Source organism: Pristis pectinata, chromosome 5 (assembly GCF_009764475.1).
Source record: "Pristis pectinata isolate sPriPec2 chromosome 5, sPriPec2.1.pri, whole genome shotgun sequence".
In the NCBI taxonomy this organism is placed as follows: Eukaryota; Metazoa; Chordata; class Chondrichthyes; order Rhinopristiformes; family Pristidae; genus Pristis; species Pristis pectinata.
In genome coordinates, this window is record NC_067409.1 from 32,705,218 (window position 1) to 32,720,469 (window position 15,252).

At 48.8% G+C, this 15,252-nt stretch overlaps 1 protein-coding gene across 4 annotated transcripts in view; it reads right to left on the reverse strand.

The window, feature by feature from the left end:
* Positions 1 to 15,252, reverse strand: part of mllt10 (MLLT10 histone lysine methyltransferase DOT1L cofactor) — a 207,394-nt gene that overhangs the window by 30,415 nt on the left and 161,727 nt on the right. For all 4 annotated transcript variants that reach the window (XM_052016276.1, XM_052016277.1, XM_052016275.1 and 1 more), the window contains one exon: positions 11,126 to 11,195. In XM_052016276.1, the coding sequence (XP_051872236.1) occupies positions 11,126 to 11,195 (70 nt within the window). The remainder of the gene's footprint in view (positions 1 to 11,125; positions 11,196 to 15,252) is intronic.

A 15,252-nucleotide genomic window follows, 5' to 3' on the forward strand; every position in this document is an offset into this window, starting at 1 on the left:
ACCTTTCCTATCGGTGACCCTTTGCAAATGTTTTAAACATTGTAATTATACCCACCTCTAACACTTCCTCTGGCAGCTCGTTTCATATACCCACCACCCTCTGGGTGAAAAACCTGTCCCTTGGGTCCTCTTTAAATCTTTTCTCTTTGACCTTAAACCTATGCCCTTTAGCTTTAGACTCCTCTACTCTGGGGGGAAAAATGTCTCTGACCATTCAGTTTATCTACGCTTCTCATGATTTTTATAAACCTCTATTAGATCACTCCTCGGCCTTCTTCGTTCTAGGGTAAACAGTCCCAACCAATCAAGTCTCTTGTGACAACTCAAGACCTCCAGTCCCAGCAACAATCTTGTGAATCTTTTCTGCATCCTCTGCAGCTTAATCACATCCTTCTAATGGTATGGTAACCAGAAATGCACATAACATTCCAGGTGCGGTCTCACCAACATTCCACAGAGCTGTAACATGACCTCGCAAAACTTGTATTCAATGCCCCATCCGATGAAAGCAAGCATGCCATTTGCCTTCTTCTCCACCTTGACTACCTGTGTCACCACTTTGAGGGAAGAATGTATTTGTATCCCTAGGTCCCTCTGTTCTACAATACTCCCCAGGGCCCTGTCAATTACTGTGCAAGTCCTATCCTGGTTTAACTTCCCAGAAATGCATCACTTTGCACAGGCTACCTGCCATTACTTTTCCCACTTTCCCAGATGATCTAGGTCCTGCTATAACCTTACATAACAAACATACTGTAGCGGTTGCCACCGCGGAATAAAACAAGACTCTACTCGGAGGATTGCCAAACAGAACTGGTTTATTTTCCCGCCTTGCGCAGGCCCTTTAAGGGAGAATGTTCCCGCCCAAAACAACCAGTAATGACGTAAGTCCTACGTCATCAGGACTTTCCCGCGCGCGGGTTCTCCCCGTCGCTCGGAAAGACGAGGCCTGCCGCCATCTTGGGCCTCGTCGCTCCGATGCCACGCGACCCGACTGCCGAGCCGGTTCGCCCGACTAGACGGTGAGTCGCCGCACAACCCCCCCCAGAACCGGCGATACAGTCCCCAAGGTCCGTGGGCTGTGCCAGCTGCCGCTTAGGGGGGCGGCCTCTGCGTCACGGCGTGGCAACCTCGACAGGCTGTTGCAGATCCAAATGAGCCGGTTTGAGGCGGTCCGCCGTGAAAACCTGTTCCCTGCCTCCAATGTTCAAAATAAAAGTGGATCCGTTATTCCGTATGACTCGGAACGGTCCCTCATATGGTCGTTGCAATGGCGCCCGAGGTGTGCCCCTGCGAACGAAAACAAACTTACAGTCCCGTAGTTCCTTGGGCTGGCAGGATGGGGCTTGACCGTGCCGTGAGGTGGGAATCGGGGCCAAGTCGCCAAGCTTCTTGCGCAGTCTTTGTAGGACTGCTGGGGGTTGTTCCCCTTGGTCCCGAAGGGCAGGTATGAAATCCCCGGGGACAACTAGTGGCGCCCCGTATACAAGCTCAGCTGACGAAGTGCGGAGGTCTTCTTTGGGGGCAGTGCGTATGCCGAGCAGGACCCAAGGCAGCTCGTCAACCCAGTTAGGATCCTTCAGGCGGGCCATCAAGGCCGATTTCAGATGGCGGTGAAAATGTTCCACCAACCCGTTTGATTGAGGATGGTAGGCCGTGGTGGTGTGCAGCTGCGTCCCTAGCACGTTCGCTAATGCAGCCCAGAGGCTGGAAGTGAATTGGGTGCCTCTGTCTGAAGTGATGTGGGCCGGAACGCCAAAACGTGAGACCCAAGTTGTGAGCAGTGCCTGGACGCAGGAATCAGTGGTGATGTCAGTCAGGGGGGTTGCCTCAGGCCACCTCGTGAAGCGGTCCATGATGGTAAGGAGGTACCGGGCTCCTCTTGAAACCGGCAGAGGGCCCACGAGGTCGATGTGTATGTGGTCGAACCTCCTACGGGTAGGCTCGAACTGCTGTGGTGGGACCTTGGTGTGTCGCTGGATTTTTGACGTCTGGCAGTGCGGACAAGTCCTGGCCCACTCACTGACTTGTTTGCACAGGCCATGCCAGACAAACTTGCTGGTGACCAGTCGGACAGTAGATCTGATGGACGGGTGCGCCAACCCATGTACCGAGTCAAAAACGCGTCTCTGCCAGGCTGCAGGGACTATAGGGCGGGGCTGACCAGTCGCAACGTCGCAAAGTAGGGTCCGCTGACCTGGACCAACCAAGAAATCTCGGAGCTGCAGACCCGAGACTGCGGTTCTGTAGCTGGGTAGTTCGTCGTTGGCTTGCTGTGCGTCAGCTAGGGCCGTGTAGTCGACACCCAAGGATAGGTTGTGGATGGTTGGTCTGGAAAGTGCATCAGCAATGACATTATCCTTTCCGGAGACATGTTGGATGTCAGTTGTGAACTCGGAAATGTAGGATAAATGTCTCTGCTGACGAGCTGACCAGGGATCAGAGACTTTGGAGAAGGCAAAGGACAGAGGCTTATGATCGGTGAAAGCGGTGAAAGGCCTGCCTTCTAGAAAGTATCGGAAATGCCGGACCGCCAGATACAGCACTAGAAGTTCCCGAACAAAAGCGCTGTACTTCAGTTCGGGCGGTCTAAGGTGCTTGCTGAAAAATGCCAAGGGTTGCCAGCGGCCTTCGAGTAGCTGTTCCAGTACCCCACCCACTGCGGTGTTGGACGCGTCTACCGTGAGGGCAGTCGGGACGTCAGTCCTGGGGTGTACCAGCATCGTGGCGTCTGCCAGGGCGTCTTTGGCCTTAACGAAAGCAGCCGCAGCCTCGTCAGTCCAGGTGATGTCCTTGCCCTTACCAGCCAGCAGCGAGAACAGAGGGCGCATGATACGGGCTGCTGCAGGGATGAAACGATGGTAAAAGTTGACCATCCCAAGGAATTCCTGTAGGCCTTTGACTGTGTCGGGGCGGGCAAAATGGCGGATAGCATCCACCTTGGCGGGTAGGGGTGTTGCCCCGTCGCTGGTGATTTTGTGGCCGAGGAAATCGATAGAGTCAAGTCCGAAGTGGCACTTGGACGGGTTGATCGTGAGGCCGAAATCGCGGAGGCGGGAATACAGCTGGCAGAGGTGGGAAAGGTGTTCCTGGCGGTTACGGCTGGCGATCAGTATGTCGTCCAAGTAAATGAACACGAAGTCCAGGTCTCGGCCTACCGCGTCCATCAGCCGCTGGAAGGTCTGCGCGGCGTTCTTAAGGCCGAACGGCATCCGAAGAAATTCGAACAGGCCGAATGGGGTGATAATCGCAGTTTTGGGGACGTCATCCGGATGGACCGGGATTTGGTGGTATCCCCTAACAAGGTCCACTTTGGAAAAGATGCGGGCCCCGTGTAAGTTCGCTGCGAAGTCCTGGATGTGAGGGATGGGACAGCGGTCCGGGGTGGTGGTGTCATTCAGCCTGCGGTAGTTGCCGCAGGGCCTCCACCCTCCGGTGGCTTTGGGGACCATGTGCAGGGGGGAGGCCCAGGGGCTGTCTGACCTGCGAACAATCCCCAGCTCCTCCATGTGACGGAACTCTTCCTTTGCCAGGCGGAGCTTGTCTGGAGGTAATCGTCGTGCTCGGGCATGAAGGGGTGGCCCTGTGGTAATGATGTGGTGACGTACCCCGTGTGTGGGCCTAGAGTTTGTAAACGAAGGTGCCAAAATCGATGGGAATTCGGCTAGGAGCTTGGCGAAATCGTCGCCAGAAAGGGAAATGGAGTCCAGGCACGGGGCTGGTGGGCTGATTTCTCCCAGGGGATAGGTCCGGAGAGTGCTAGAGTGGACTAACCGCTTCCTTCGCAGGTCGACTAACAGGTTGTGGGCCCGAAGGAAATCGGCTCCTAGGAGTGGTCAGGTGACGGTGGCAAGGGTAAAGGTCCAGGTAAAATGGCTGCCGCCAAAGTGTAATTGAAGTGTACGGGTGCCGAAAGACCGTATCGTTGTACCATTGGCGGCATTGAGTAGAGGACCTGGTGGCCTGTCACGAGTGTCGCGGCCTGTCGGGGGCAAAATACTGACCTCCGCTCCAGTATCAACGAGGAAACGCCGTCCAGATTTCTTGTCCTGAACAAAGAGGAGGCTCTGTCGGCGGCCAGCCGCCGTAGCCATCAGCAGCGGCTGGCCCTGGCATTTCCCTGAAACTTGCAGGGTGGGCGGCATTGACGGGCCTCCGCACCCCACCTCTGATGGTAGAAGCACAGCTGGTCACCCGTGTCGTCGTCTGCGTTCCTGGGGCGTGGCTGCTCGGTTGCTGGGGCCAGGTGAGGCGGGCGTTGGGCTCGTGGCCTGGTGATTTGACTGACGGACGAACCACTCTCGCGCTTGGCCCTCCACAGGACATCTGCCCGGGCGGCCACCTCACGGGGGTTACTGAAGTCGGCGTCAGCTAACAACAAGTGGATGTCATCGGGGAGCTGTTCGAGGAAGGCCTGTTCAAACATCAGGCATGGCTTGTGTCCCTCGGCCAATGCCAGCATCTCATTCATTAGGGCGGATGGGGATCTGTCCCCCAGGCCATCCAGATGAAGCAGGCGGGCGGCGCGCTCACGACGGGAGAGGCCGAAGGTCCGGATCAAAAGGTCTTTGAAAGCCGGGTACTTATCTTCCTCCGGAGGCGACTGGATGAAGTCTCCAACCTGGGCGGCTGTCTCCTGGTCCAGAGAGCTAACCACATGGTAGTACTTCGTGGAGTCGGAGGTGATCTGCTGAAGGTGGAATTGCGCTTCGGCCTGGTCAAACCAGACGCTGGGCCGAAGTGTCCAAAAGGTGGGCAGCTTGAGGGCCACTGCGTTGGCTGCTGTGCTGTCGTTCATTTCGCGGGTCCAAAAGCCGTTTGGACCGTCGGGGTCACCAATGTAGCGGTTGCTACCGCGGAATAAAACAAGACTCTACTCGGAGGATTGCCAAACAGAACTGGTTTATTTTCCCGCCTTGCGCGGGCCCTTTAAGGGAGAATGTTCCCGCCCAAAACAACTGGTAATGACTTAAGTCCTACGTCATCAGGACTTTCCCGCGCGCAGGTTCTCCCCGTCGCTTGGAAAGATGAGGCCCGCCGCCATCTTGGGCCTCATCGCTCCGACGCCGCGCGACCCGACTGCTGAGCCGGTTTGCCCAACTAGACGGTGAGTCGCCGCAATACCATCAATTTTGCTGTTACCTGCAAATTTATTAATTGTGCTACCTACATTCACATCCAAATCTTTAATATATATGGTAAACAAATGGGAATGCAACACTGATCCCTGCAGCACACCACTGGTCATAGGCCTCCAATCTGAAAAACAACCCTCCACTACCACCCTCTGACTCCTTCCACTAAGCCAATTTTGTATCCAGCTGGCACACTCACTTTGGATCCCCAGTGATCTATCCTTCCAGACCAGTCTACTACATGGAACCTTGTCAAAAGCCTTGCTCAAGTCCACGTAGATAACGTCTACTGCCCTGCCCTCGTCAATCCTCTTGGTCATCTTCTCAAAAAACTCAATTAAATTCATGAGACATGATTTTCCATGCACAAAGCCATGCTGACTATCCCTAATCAGTCCTTGCCTTTCCAAATGCAGAGAGACCCTGTCTCTTAGAATTCCCTCCAGTCAATTTCCTACCACTGATAACAGGCTCACTGGCATGTAGTTCCCTGGCTTGTCCTTGCAGCCTTTCTTAAATAAATGTGCAACATTAGCCACCCTCCAGTCTTCTGGTAACTCACCTATGGCTAAGATACAAAAAACTCTGCCAGTGTCCCAGCAATTCCTTCCCTTGCTTCCTACAATGAACTAAGATACACTTGTCAGGCCCCGGGGATTCATCCACCTTTATGCGCATCAAGATTGGCAACCTCTCCTTTCATAACATCGATATGTTTCAGGACATCACTGTTCTCTTCCCTGAAAGCCCTAGCTTCAATGACCTTCTCCACTGTAAATGCAAACAAGTAGTATACATTTAGGATTACACCCATTTTCCACGGCTCCACACATAAGACAGCCACACTAATCCTTAAGGGGACCTATTCTCTCCCTAGTTGTAGAATCTTTTAAGTCTCCTTTACCTTATTTGCCAAGGATATTTCATGTCTCCTTTTTGCCCTCCTGATTTCCTTCTTAAGTGTACTCCAATATCCCTTATACTCCTCAAAGAATTCATTTGATCCCAGATGCCTATACCTGACATACAGTAATGCCTCCTCTTTTATCCTAACCAGAGTCTTGATATCCCAAGTCAGCCAAGGTTCCCTAATCATGCCAGCCTTGCCCTTCACTCTAACAGGAACATACTGGCCCTGAACTCTCCCTACCTCACTTTTAAAAGCTTCCCACTTGCCAGAGGTCCCTTTACCTGCAAACAGCCTCTCAAGTCAACCTTTGCAAGTTCCTGTCTAATGCCATCAAAATTAGCCTTGCCCCAATTTAAGAGTTTTTTTTTAAACTTGTGGACCAGTCCTATCTTTTTCCATAACCATTTTAAAACAAGTAGAATTATGGTCACTGGTTCCAAAGTGCTCCTTCACATACACTTCAGGCACTGGCCCTGCCTTACGTCCCAAGAGGAGGGCAAGTGTTGCCCCCTCTCTAGTGGGTAGAGAGGGCATCCTCTACATATTGCTTGGGAAAACTGTCCTGGACACACTTAACAAATTCTGTTCCTTAGCACTATGGCAATCCCAGTCAGTATTAGGAAAGTTAAAATCACCCACTACCACAACCCTGTTGTTCCTACAGCCAACTGCAATCTACCAACATAGTTGTTCCTCTAATTCCTGCTGACTACTGGTGGACCTATAGCACAATCCCATTAAAGTGATCACCTCCTCCTTATGTCTAAGTTCCTCCCATATAGCCCCACTGGACGTTCCGCTGGAGAATATCCTTTCTAAGTACTACTGTGATGTTGTAATGAAAAATGTAACTCCCCTCCTTTCTTACTTCTCACACCTGTAGGATCTGCCCTGGAACACTGAGTTGCCAGTCCTGCTCATCTCTCAACCATGTTTCTGCAATAGCAATAATATCACAATCCCTTGTGTCTTTCCGTGCCCTGAGCCCATCTGCCTTACCAGTCAGGCTCCTTACATTAAAATAAATTCAGTTTAGCCTATTATACCTTCTATACTCCCTGTCCTGCTTACTGGATTTACTTGCTTTAATTTCTGTATTTGCCACAACTCTCTCATCTGTCATGACTACTTTGGGTCCCACCCCCTAACAGACTAGTTTAAATTCTCCTAAGTAGCTCTAGCAAAATCTCCCTGCCAAGATATTGGCCCCTCCAGTTCAAGTGCAACCCATCCCTCTTGTACAGGTCACCTCTGCCCCAGAAGAGTTGCCAATGGTACAAATGAGAATAGACATACTTAAGCAATTTTGAACAATACTTGTGCTGATGTCGCTGCAGCTGTATGAGAAATACTTGGTTAAAATTTAGAGGGTTCACTTTCTTTTAAAATACAGGCCATGTGTATTTTTCACGTTGATCATCGATATAATGGACATTGCGATTTTTTGAAGCATTACCTTTTTCCTCCTTGTTACCATCTTAGATGCCCACCACTATTCACTTTGATAGGACCACAGAGCTTTGACCTGATCCATTGTTTGAGAGATCGCTTTCCACCTGACAGCATTTAGCTAATTAGTAATTACCCACTGCATATAAAAACTAATTTCTGAAAATCCTATCTTGTAGAAGTCTTCTGACCAAAGTTTTGTGAAACTCCATATAGATGATGCCTACTAGGTCACCCTCATCACTAAATTCAGACTTAAAAAACTGATTTAAATTGGCAAGACACAAGCTTTTAAAGGAGTCAAGTGTATTAACATATCAAGATCTACCTACCACATGACACCACAAAAGTGATTAATTTCCATGCCATGAAGATGTATGCACAAATATCTTGGGCTAAACATAATTTGCCCTGAATATCTGCAGTTGTTTAGTTTACAGGAGATTAAACAGACTCCTAGAAGGATAGGTGCTCAGTTGAAAACTGTGTTCTCAAAGTAATAACATCATCTGGTTTAAAATGTAGCTGTACTACTTCTTCCACTGTTCCAGCTTTCTAATTATATATTTTCTTACATAGTCAAACAACAGCTACAGTATTCTGAGACTATGGCATTCTAAGTACTACAATGAGATGTAGCAGCATAGCCGTCTGTGTGGAACCAAAGGAAACGGGAGAAATTTTTAACGAATATTTCTCTTCAGTATTTACTGTGGAGAAAACGATGGAAGCCAAGGAAATGGTGAAATGTTTGGTAATGTCTTGGACCACATATGAATTAGCAGAGAGAAGGTTTTGAAGGCCTTAAAGTGCATTAAGGTGGATAAATCCCAGGGCCTGACCTGGTGCATTCTTGGACCTTATGGGAAGCTGGAGAAGAAATTCCAGAGGCCCTTGCAGAGATTTTTGCTTCATCACTGGCCACAGATGAGGCTCCGGAGGACTGGAGAGTTGCTAATGTGGTACCATTGTTTAAAAAGGGTAGCAAAAACAAGCCAAGAAACAAGAGGCCAGTGAGTCTGACATCAGTGTGGGTAAATCAGTGGGGGCAGGCACAGCAGAGTAGCAGTTAGCTTAACGCTTTACAGCGCCAGCGACTCGGGTTCAATTCCTGCCACTGTTGGTAAGGAATTTGTACGTTCTCCCCGTGTCAGTGTGGGTTTCCTCCCACCTTCCAAAGATGTACAGGTTAGGAAGTTGTGGGCACTCTACGTTGGCGCTGGAAGCATGGCGACACTTGTGGGCTGCCCCCAGAACATTACGCAAAAGATGCATTTCACTGTGTGTTTCCATGTACATGTGACTAATAAAGATATCTTAACCTTATCTTAAGTTGCTGGAGGGGATTCTGAGGGACAGGATCTACTAACATTTGGAGAGACAGGGTCTGATTTGGTACTGTTAGCACGGCCTTGTGTGTGGGGAGTCATGTCTGACAAATCTCTTGGAGTTCTTTGAGGAGGTAACCAAGAGGGTAAATGAGGGTAGGGCAGTGAATGTTGTCTATATGGACTTTAGCAAGGCCTTTGACAAGGTCCCTAATGGCAGGCTAGTCTGGAAAGTTAGATTACAATGGGATCCAGAGGGATAGCAGACTGGATTCATAAATGGCTCAGTGGAAGGAAGCAGAGGGTGAAGGTTGACTGTCGTTTCTTAGACTGGAGGCCTGTGGCTAGTGGTGTGCCACAGGGGTCAGTGTTGGGACCTTTGTTGTTTGTAATTTATATAAACAATGTGGATGCAAATGTACAAGGCACGGTTAGTAAGTTTGCGGATGATACTAAAATAGGTGGTGATGTAGACAGTGTAGAAGGTTATGAAAAATTGCAGGGGGATTTTGGTATGTGGTCTGAGGATTGGTAAATGGCTTTCAAACCAGATAAAACTGAGGCATTGCATTTTGGGAGATCAAACCAGTGACTGGTACGGCTCTGGGGAGTGTTATGGAACAGAGGGACCTAGCAGTGCAAGTGCATAGTTCGCTGAAAATGGTATCACAGGTAGATAGGCTAGTGAAGCAGGCGTTTGGCACACTGGCCTTCATCAGTTAGGGTATTGAGTATAGGAGTTGGGAAGTTATGTTGCACTTACAGAACTCGTGGCAAGGCCACACCTGGGAGTATTATGTACAGTTTTGGTCACTCTGTATAGGAAAGATGTTATTAAACTAGAAAGAGTGCAGAAAACATTTATCAGGATGAAGCCTGGACTTGGGGACCTGAGTTACAAGGAGAGGTTGTGCAGACTAGGACTTTATTCCCTGGAACAGAGATTGAAGGGTGACCTGATTGAGGTATACAAGACCATGAGGGGCAGACAGGGTGAAAGCATATAGTTTTTTTCCCAGGAAGGGGGTGCTAAAAACAAGAGGGCATCGGCTTAAGATCAGAGGCAAGAGATTTGAAAGGGACATCAGGGACAGCTTCTCCACACAAAGGGTGGTGCAAGTTTGAAATGAGCTGCCAGGAATAGTGGTTGAGGCGGGCACATTAGCAACATTTAAAAGCCATCTAGGTAAATACATGAATAGGAGAGGTTTAGAGGGTATTGGCCAAACCCGGGCAGATGGGATTAGCTCACTGGGCAACACAGTCAGCATGGATGAGTTGGGCTGAAGGGCCTGTTTCCATGCTGTATGACTCTACGACTCTAATGAAATGCCAGTTTAGAGTGCATGTTCATGTCCTGTTTGGGATTTAACTGCAGAAATAACTGTGTATCACTGTGTTTTCTACTCTTTCCTTCTACTCTTCCATCCACTAACCCTGTCACCCCAAAGCCAGATAGATATCTCCTGGGGTCCAAGTCCATAGATCCCTGAAAGTGGCAACACAAGTAGATTGCGTGGTAAAGGCGGCACATGGTATGCTTGCCTTATCGGTTGGGACATTCAGTATAAAAGTCAGGAAATCATGCTGCAGTTGTATAAAACTTTGGTTACGCCACATTTGGAGCATTGTATGTAGTTCTGGTCGCCCCATTACAGGAAGGATGTGGAGGCTTTGGAGAAGGTACATAAGAGGTTCATCAAGATGCCGTCTGGATTGCAGAGTATTAGCTATAAGGAGAAGTTGGACAAACTTGGATTGTTTTCTCTGGAGCATTGGAAGTTGAGGGGAGACCTGATAGAAGTTTATAATGAGAGGCATAGATAGGGTAGATGGTCTGAATCTTTTTCCCAGGTTAGAAATGTCAAATACTAGAGGGCATAGCTTTAAGGTGAGAGAGGGAAAGTTTAAAAGAGATGTGCAGAGCAAGTAGTTGTTTTTCTTTTTACACAGAGAGCGGTAGGGACCTGGAACATGCTGCCAGGGGAGGTGGTGGAAGCTGACACAATAGTGATGTTTAAGAGGCATTTAGACAGGCACATGAACAGACAGGGAATGGAGGGATACAGATCACGTGCAGGCAGATGGGATTAGTTTAATTTGGCATCATGGTTGGCACAGACATGGTGGGCCGAAAGGCCTGTTCCTGTGCTGTACTGTTCTATGGGTGCTGTGGACATTGTCAAAGGCCCTCATCCAAGTGACCCAAGGGGCATTTCTTTTATCGCAGATAATGAAAAGGAAATGTAGGAAAAAATTTCAAATATAACTTTAGCCTAAAACTTGAAATAAACTTGGTATACCGTGGTGAAAGACTTCCTCTTGGCGAACTGCTCCTCCCCGGAACACTGTGGCCATTGTCTAAATCTTGATCTAAAAATATAAACAAAAATAACAAAATTGTTCAGGTAACTAACATGGTGAAATGTTATTCAAATTGCCAACAACATTTAAAAAAAGATTCAGTTTGGATTATTTTTGTTGGACTACATTTGGTCTTACTTCACACTTTCTGCATTAAGCCATTTATTAAAGGAAGAGGGAAATGGGCAGAGGGAGCGTTTGAATCTGTTGCAAATTTGGGCACATAAATTAACTCTATTATATACAAATACTTGTTTTTAAAGCTGCAATAAAATATGCAGCTAAAATTGAAAGTTCATTTGCAATGACACAACTAAAAACAACAAAACAAAGACAAGTCAGCCCCTTCTTCAACATGTCAGCTGTTGTCAAGAAAAAAAACTTCGGAGGCTTCGTGGGTTTCACTTCAGAAGACATCGGGACTTCGGAGCAGATAAGTTTTTTCTTTTATTTTTAATAGGGTTTTTATTATAAGGGTTAAATTTTATAAGGTTCTTTTTTAAGTTGTTTTCTAAGTTTTTAATCGGGAATAGTGAGGGCTGGACTGCGCAGGCACGTGACATCGGCAGGTAAGGAGCGGGCAGTTTAAAAAGCAAACCGCTATATCCAGCGGGCAGCGTCGGAGCAGGCAGCTGAGTGAGAGGGAGCAGAGTGGTTGGGCTTTGGCTCAAGGGGCTTGGGTGTAAAGGGGCAAGGCAGGTGAGTAGCTGGTAGGTAGGTAAAGGTTAGGTTTACCTGTTACCTGTTATAAATTTTTATGTAGAAAAACTAGGGGGAAAAAAGAATTAGTTCTGATGGAGGACATGGTGGTGTGCTGCAGCTGCTTGATGTGGGAGCTCGTGGACCTTGCTGCAGTCCACGATGACCACATCTGCAGTAAGTGCTTGAGGCTGGAGGAACTTTGGCTCACAATCGATGAGCTGGAGTTGCAGCTTCAAACACTACGCAGCATCAGGGAGGGGGAGAGTTTTGTAGATACTGTGCATAAGGAGACGGTCACCCCCCCCTTAGAGCAGGTACTACTGGAGTCCAGGAAGTAGATAGATTGGTGACTGTCAGGGGAGGGAAAAGGAAAAAGAAAACGAACAGGCAGATAGAGCAGAGGACCACTGAGGCTGTTCCCCTCAGTAACAGGTTTTCCGCTTTGGAGGCTGGTGAGGGAGACTACCTGCTGGGGCCTAGCAGCAGTAGCCAGGTCTATGGCACTGGGACCGGTCCTGCTGCTCAGAAGGGAAGGGAGGAGAAGAGGAAGGCAGTAGTGATAGGGGACTCGATGGTCAGGGAAACAGATAGGAGATTCTGTGGCAGTGAGCATGAATCCCAGATGGTATGTTGCCTCCCAGGTGCCAGGGTCTGGGATGTCACTGATCGGGTCCACAGGATTCTAGAGCGGGAGGGAGAACAGCTAGAAGTCGTGGTTCATGTTGGTACCAACGACATAGGTGGGAAGAGGGATGAGGTCCTGAAAAGTGAGTTTAGCGAGCTAGGCAGAGGCTGAAGAACAGGACCTCGAGGGTAGTGATCTCGGGATTGCTGCCAGTGCCACGCGATAGTGAAGGGAGGAACAGGAGGAGATGGCAAATTAATGCGTGGCTGAGAAGTTGGTGCAGGAGGGAGGGTTTTAGATTTTTGGATCATTGGGATCTCTTCTGGGGAAGATGGGACCTGTACAGAGAGGACGGGTTACACCCGAACCTGAGGGGGGCCAATATCCTTGCGGTCAGGTTTGCTAGGGTGGTTCAGGAGGGTTTAAACTAGATTGCGAGGGGGAAGGGAACTGGAGGAGTAGGTCAGAGGAAGAAGGGGATGGGGAAAAGTCAGATCTGACAGGTAGAGAGGCTTTGAGGAAGGAGAAGCAGAGTACAGGCTATAAAAGTAGTAAGGTGGATGGGCTAAAGTGCATTTACTTAAATGCGAAAAGCATCAGGAATAAGAGAGATGAACTGAGAGCTTGGATAAGTACATGGGACTATGATATTGTGGCTATTACAGAGACATGGCTAACATCAGGGCAGGAATGGATATTGAATATTCCTGGTTTTCAGTGTTTTAAAAGGGATAGGGAAGGGGGGAGAAGAGGAGGAGGGGTGGCGATACTGGTCAGGGACACTGTTACAGCTGCAGAAAGGGTAGCTAATGTAGAAGGATCCTCTCTAAAGTCAATATTGGTGGAAGTTAGGAACATGAAAGGGGCAGTTACCCTCCTGGGAGTATTCTGTAGGCCCCCCCCGGTGGCAGTAGGGATACTGAGGAGCAGACTGGGAGGCAGTTTTTGGAAAGATGCAAAAATAAAAGGGTTATTATAATGGGAGACTTCAACTTTCCAAATATTGATTGGCACCTACTTAGTGCCAAGGGTTTAGATGGGGCACAGTTTGTTAGGTGTGTCCAGGACAGATTCCTGACACAGTATGTTGACAGGCCGACTAGAGGGAATGCCATATTAGATCTAGTTTTAGGTAATGAACCGGGACAGGTGACAGATCTATCGGTGGGTGAGCATTTGGGGGACAGTGACCATTGCTCCATAACCTTTAGAATTGTCATGGACAGGGATAAGAGCAAAGGGGACGGGAAGATATTTAATTGGGGAAAGGCGAACTATGAGGCTATAAGGCGAGAACTTGGGAGTGTAAATTGGGGTGATATCTTTGAAGGGAAATGTACTATGGAGATGTGGTTGATGTTCAGGGATCTTTTGCAGGATGTTAGGGATAAATTTGTCCCGGTGAGGCAGAGAAGGAATGGTAGGGTGAAGGAACCATGGGTGACGAGAGAGGTGGAGCAACTAGTTAGGAAGAAGAAAGCAGCGTACATAAGGTGTAAGCAGCAAGGATTGGACAGGGCATGTGAGGAATATAGAGTAGCAAGGAAGGAACCTAAGAAGGGGCTGAGGAAAGCGAGAAGGGGACATGAAAAGGCTTTGGCGAGTAGGGTTAAGGCGAATCCCAAGGCTTTTTTCTCGTACGTGAAGAGCAGAAGGATGGCTAGGGTAAAGGTAGGTCCAATTAAAGACAAAGGTGGAACGATGTGCCTGGAAGCTGTGGAAGTGGGTGAGGTTCTCAATGAATACTTCTCTTCAGTATTCACCGAGGGGTCTTGATGATGCTGAGGACAGTGTTGGTGAGGGTAATGTTCTAGAGTATGTAGATATTAAGAGAGAGGATGTGTTGGAGTTGTTAGAAAATATTAGGACAGATAAGTCCCCGGGACCTGATGGAATATTCCCCAGGCTGCTTCGTGAGGCGAGGGAGGAGATTGCTGAACCGTTGGTTAGGATCTTTGAGTCCTCGTTGTCCACGGGGATGGTACCGGAGGATTGGAGGGTGGCGAATGTTGTCCCCTTATTCAAGAAAGGTAGTAGGGATAGTCCAGGGAATTACAGGCTGCTGAGCCTTACGTCTGTGGTGGGTAAGCTGTTAGAAAGGATTCTAAGAGATAGGCTCTACGAGCATTTAGAGAATCATGGACTAATTAGGGACAGCCAGCATGGCTTTGTGAAGGGAAGATCTTGCCTCACAAGCCTGATAGGGTTCCTTGAGGTGGTGACCAGGAAGATTGATGAGGGTAGTGCAGTGGATGTGATCTACATGGATCTTAGTAAGGCATTTGACAAGGTTCTGCATGGTAGGCTTCTTCAGAAGGTCAGAGGCCAAGGGATCCAGGGAGGCTTGGCCGTGTGGATTCAGAATTGGCTTGCCTGTAGAAAGCAGAGGGTTGTGGTGGAGGGAGTGCATTCGGATTGGAGGGCTGTGACTAGTGGTGTCCCACAGGGATCGGTTCTGGGACCTCTACTTTTTGTGATATTTATTAACGACTTAGATGAGGGGGTGGAAGGCTGGGTTAGCAAGTTTGCAGATGACACAAAGATTGGTGGTGTTGTGGAAAGTGTGGAGGGCTGTCGAAGCTTGCAGAGGGATATTGATAGGATGCAGAGCTGGGCTGACAAGTGGCAGATGGGAGTTCAATCCAGAGAAGTGTGAGGTCATACACATTGGAAGGACAAACTCCAAGGCAGAGTACAAGGTAAATGGCAGGATTCTGGGCAGTGTGGAGAAGCAGAGGG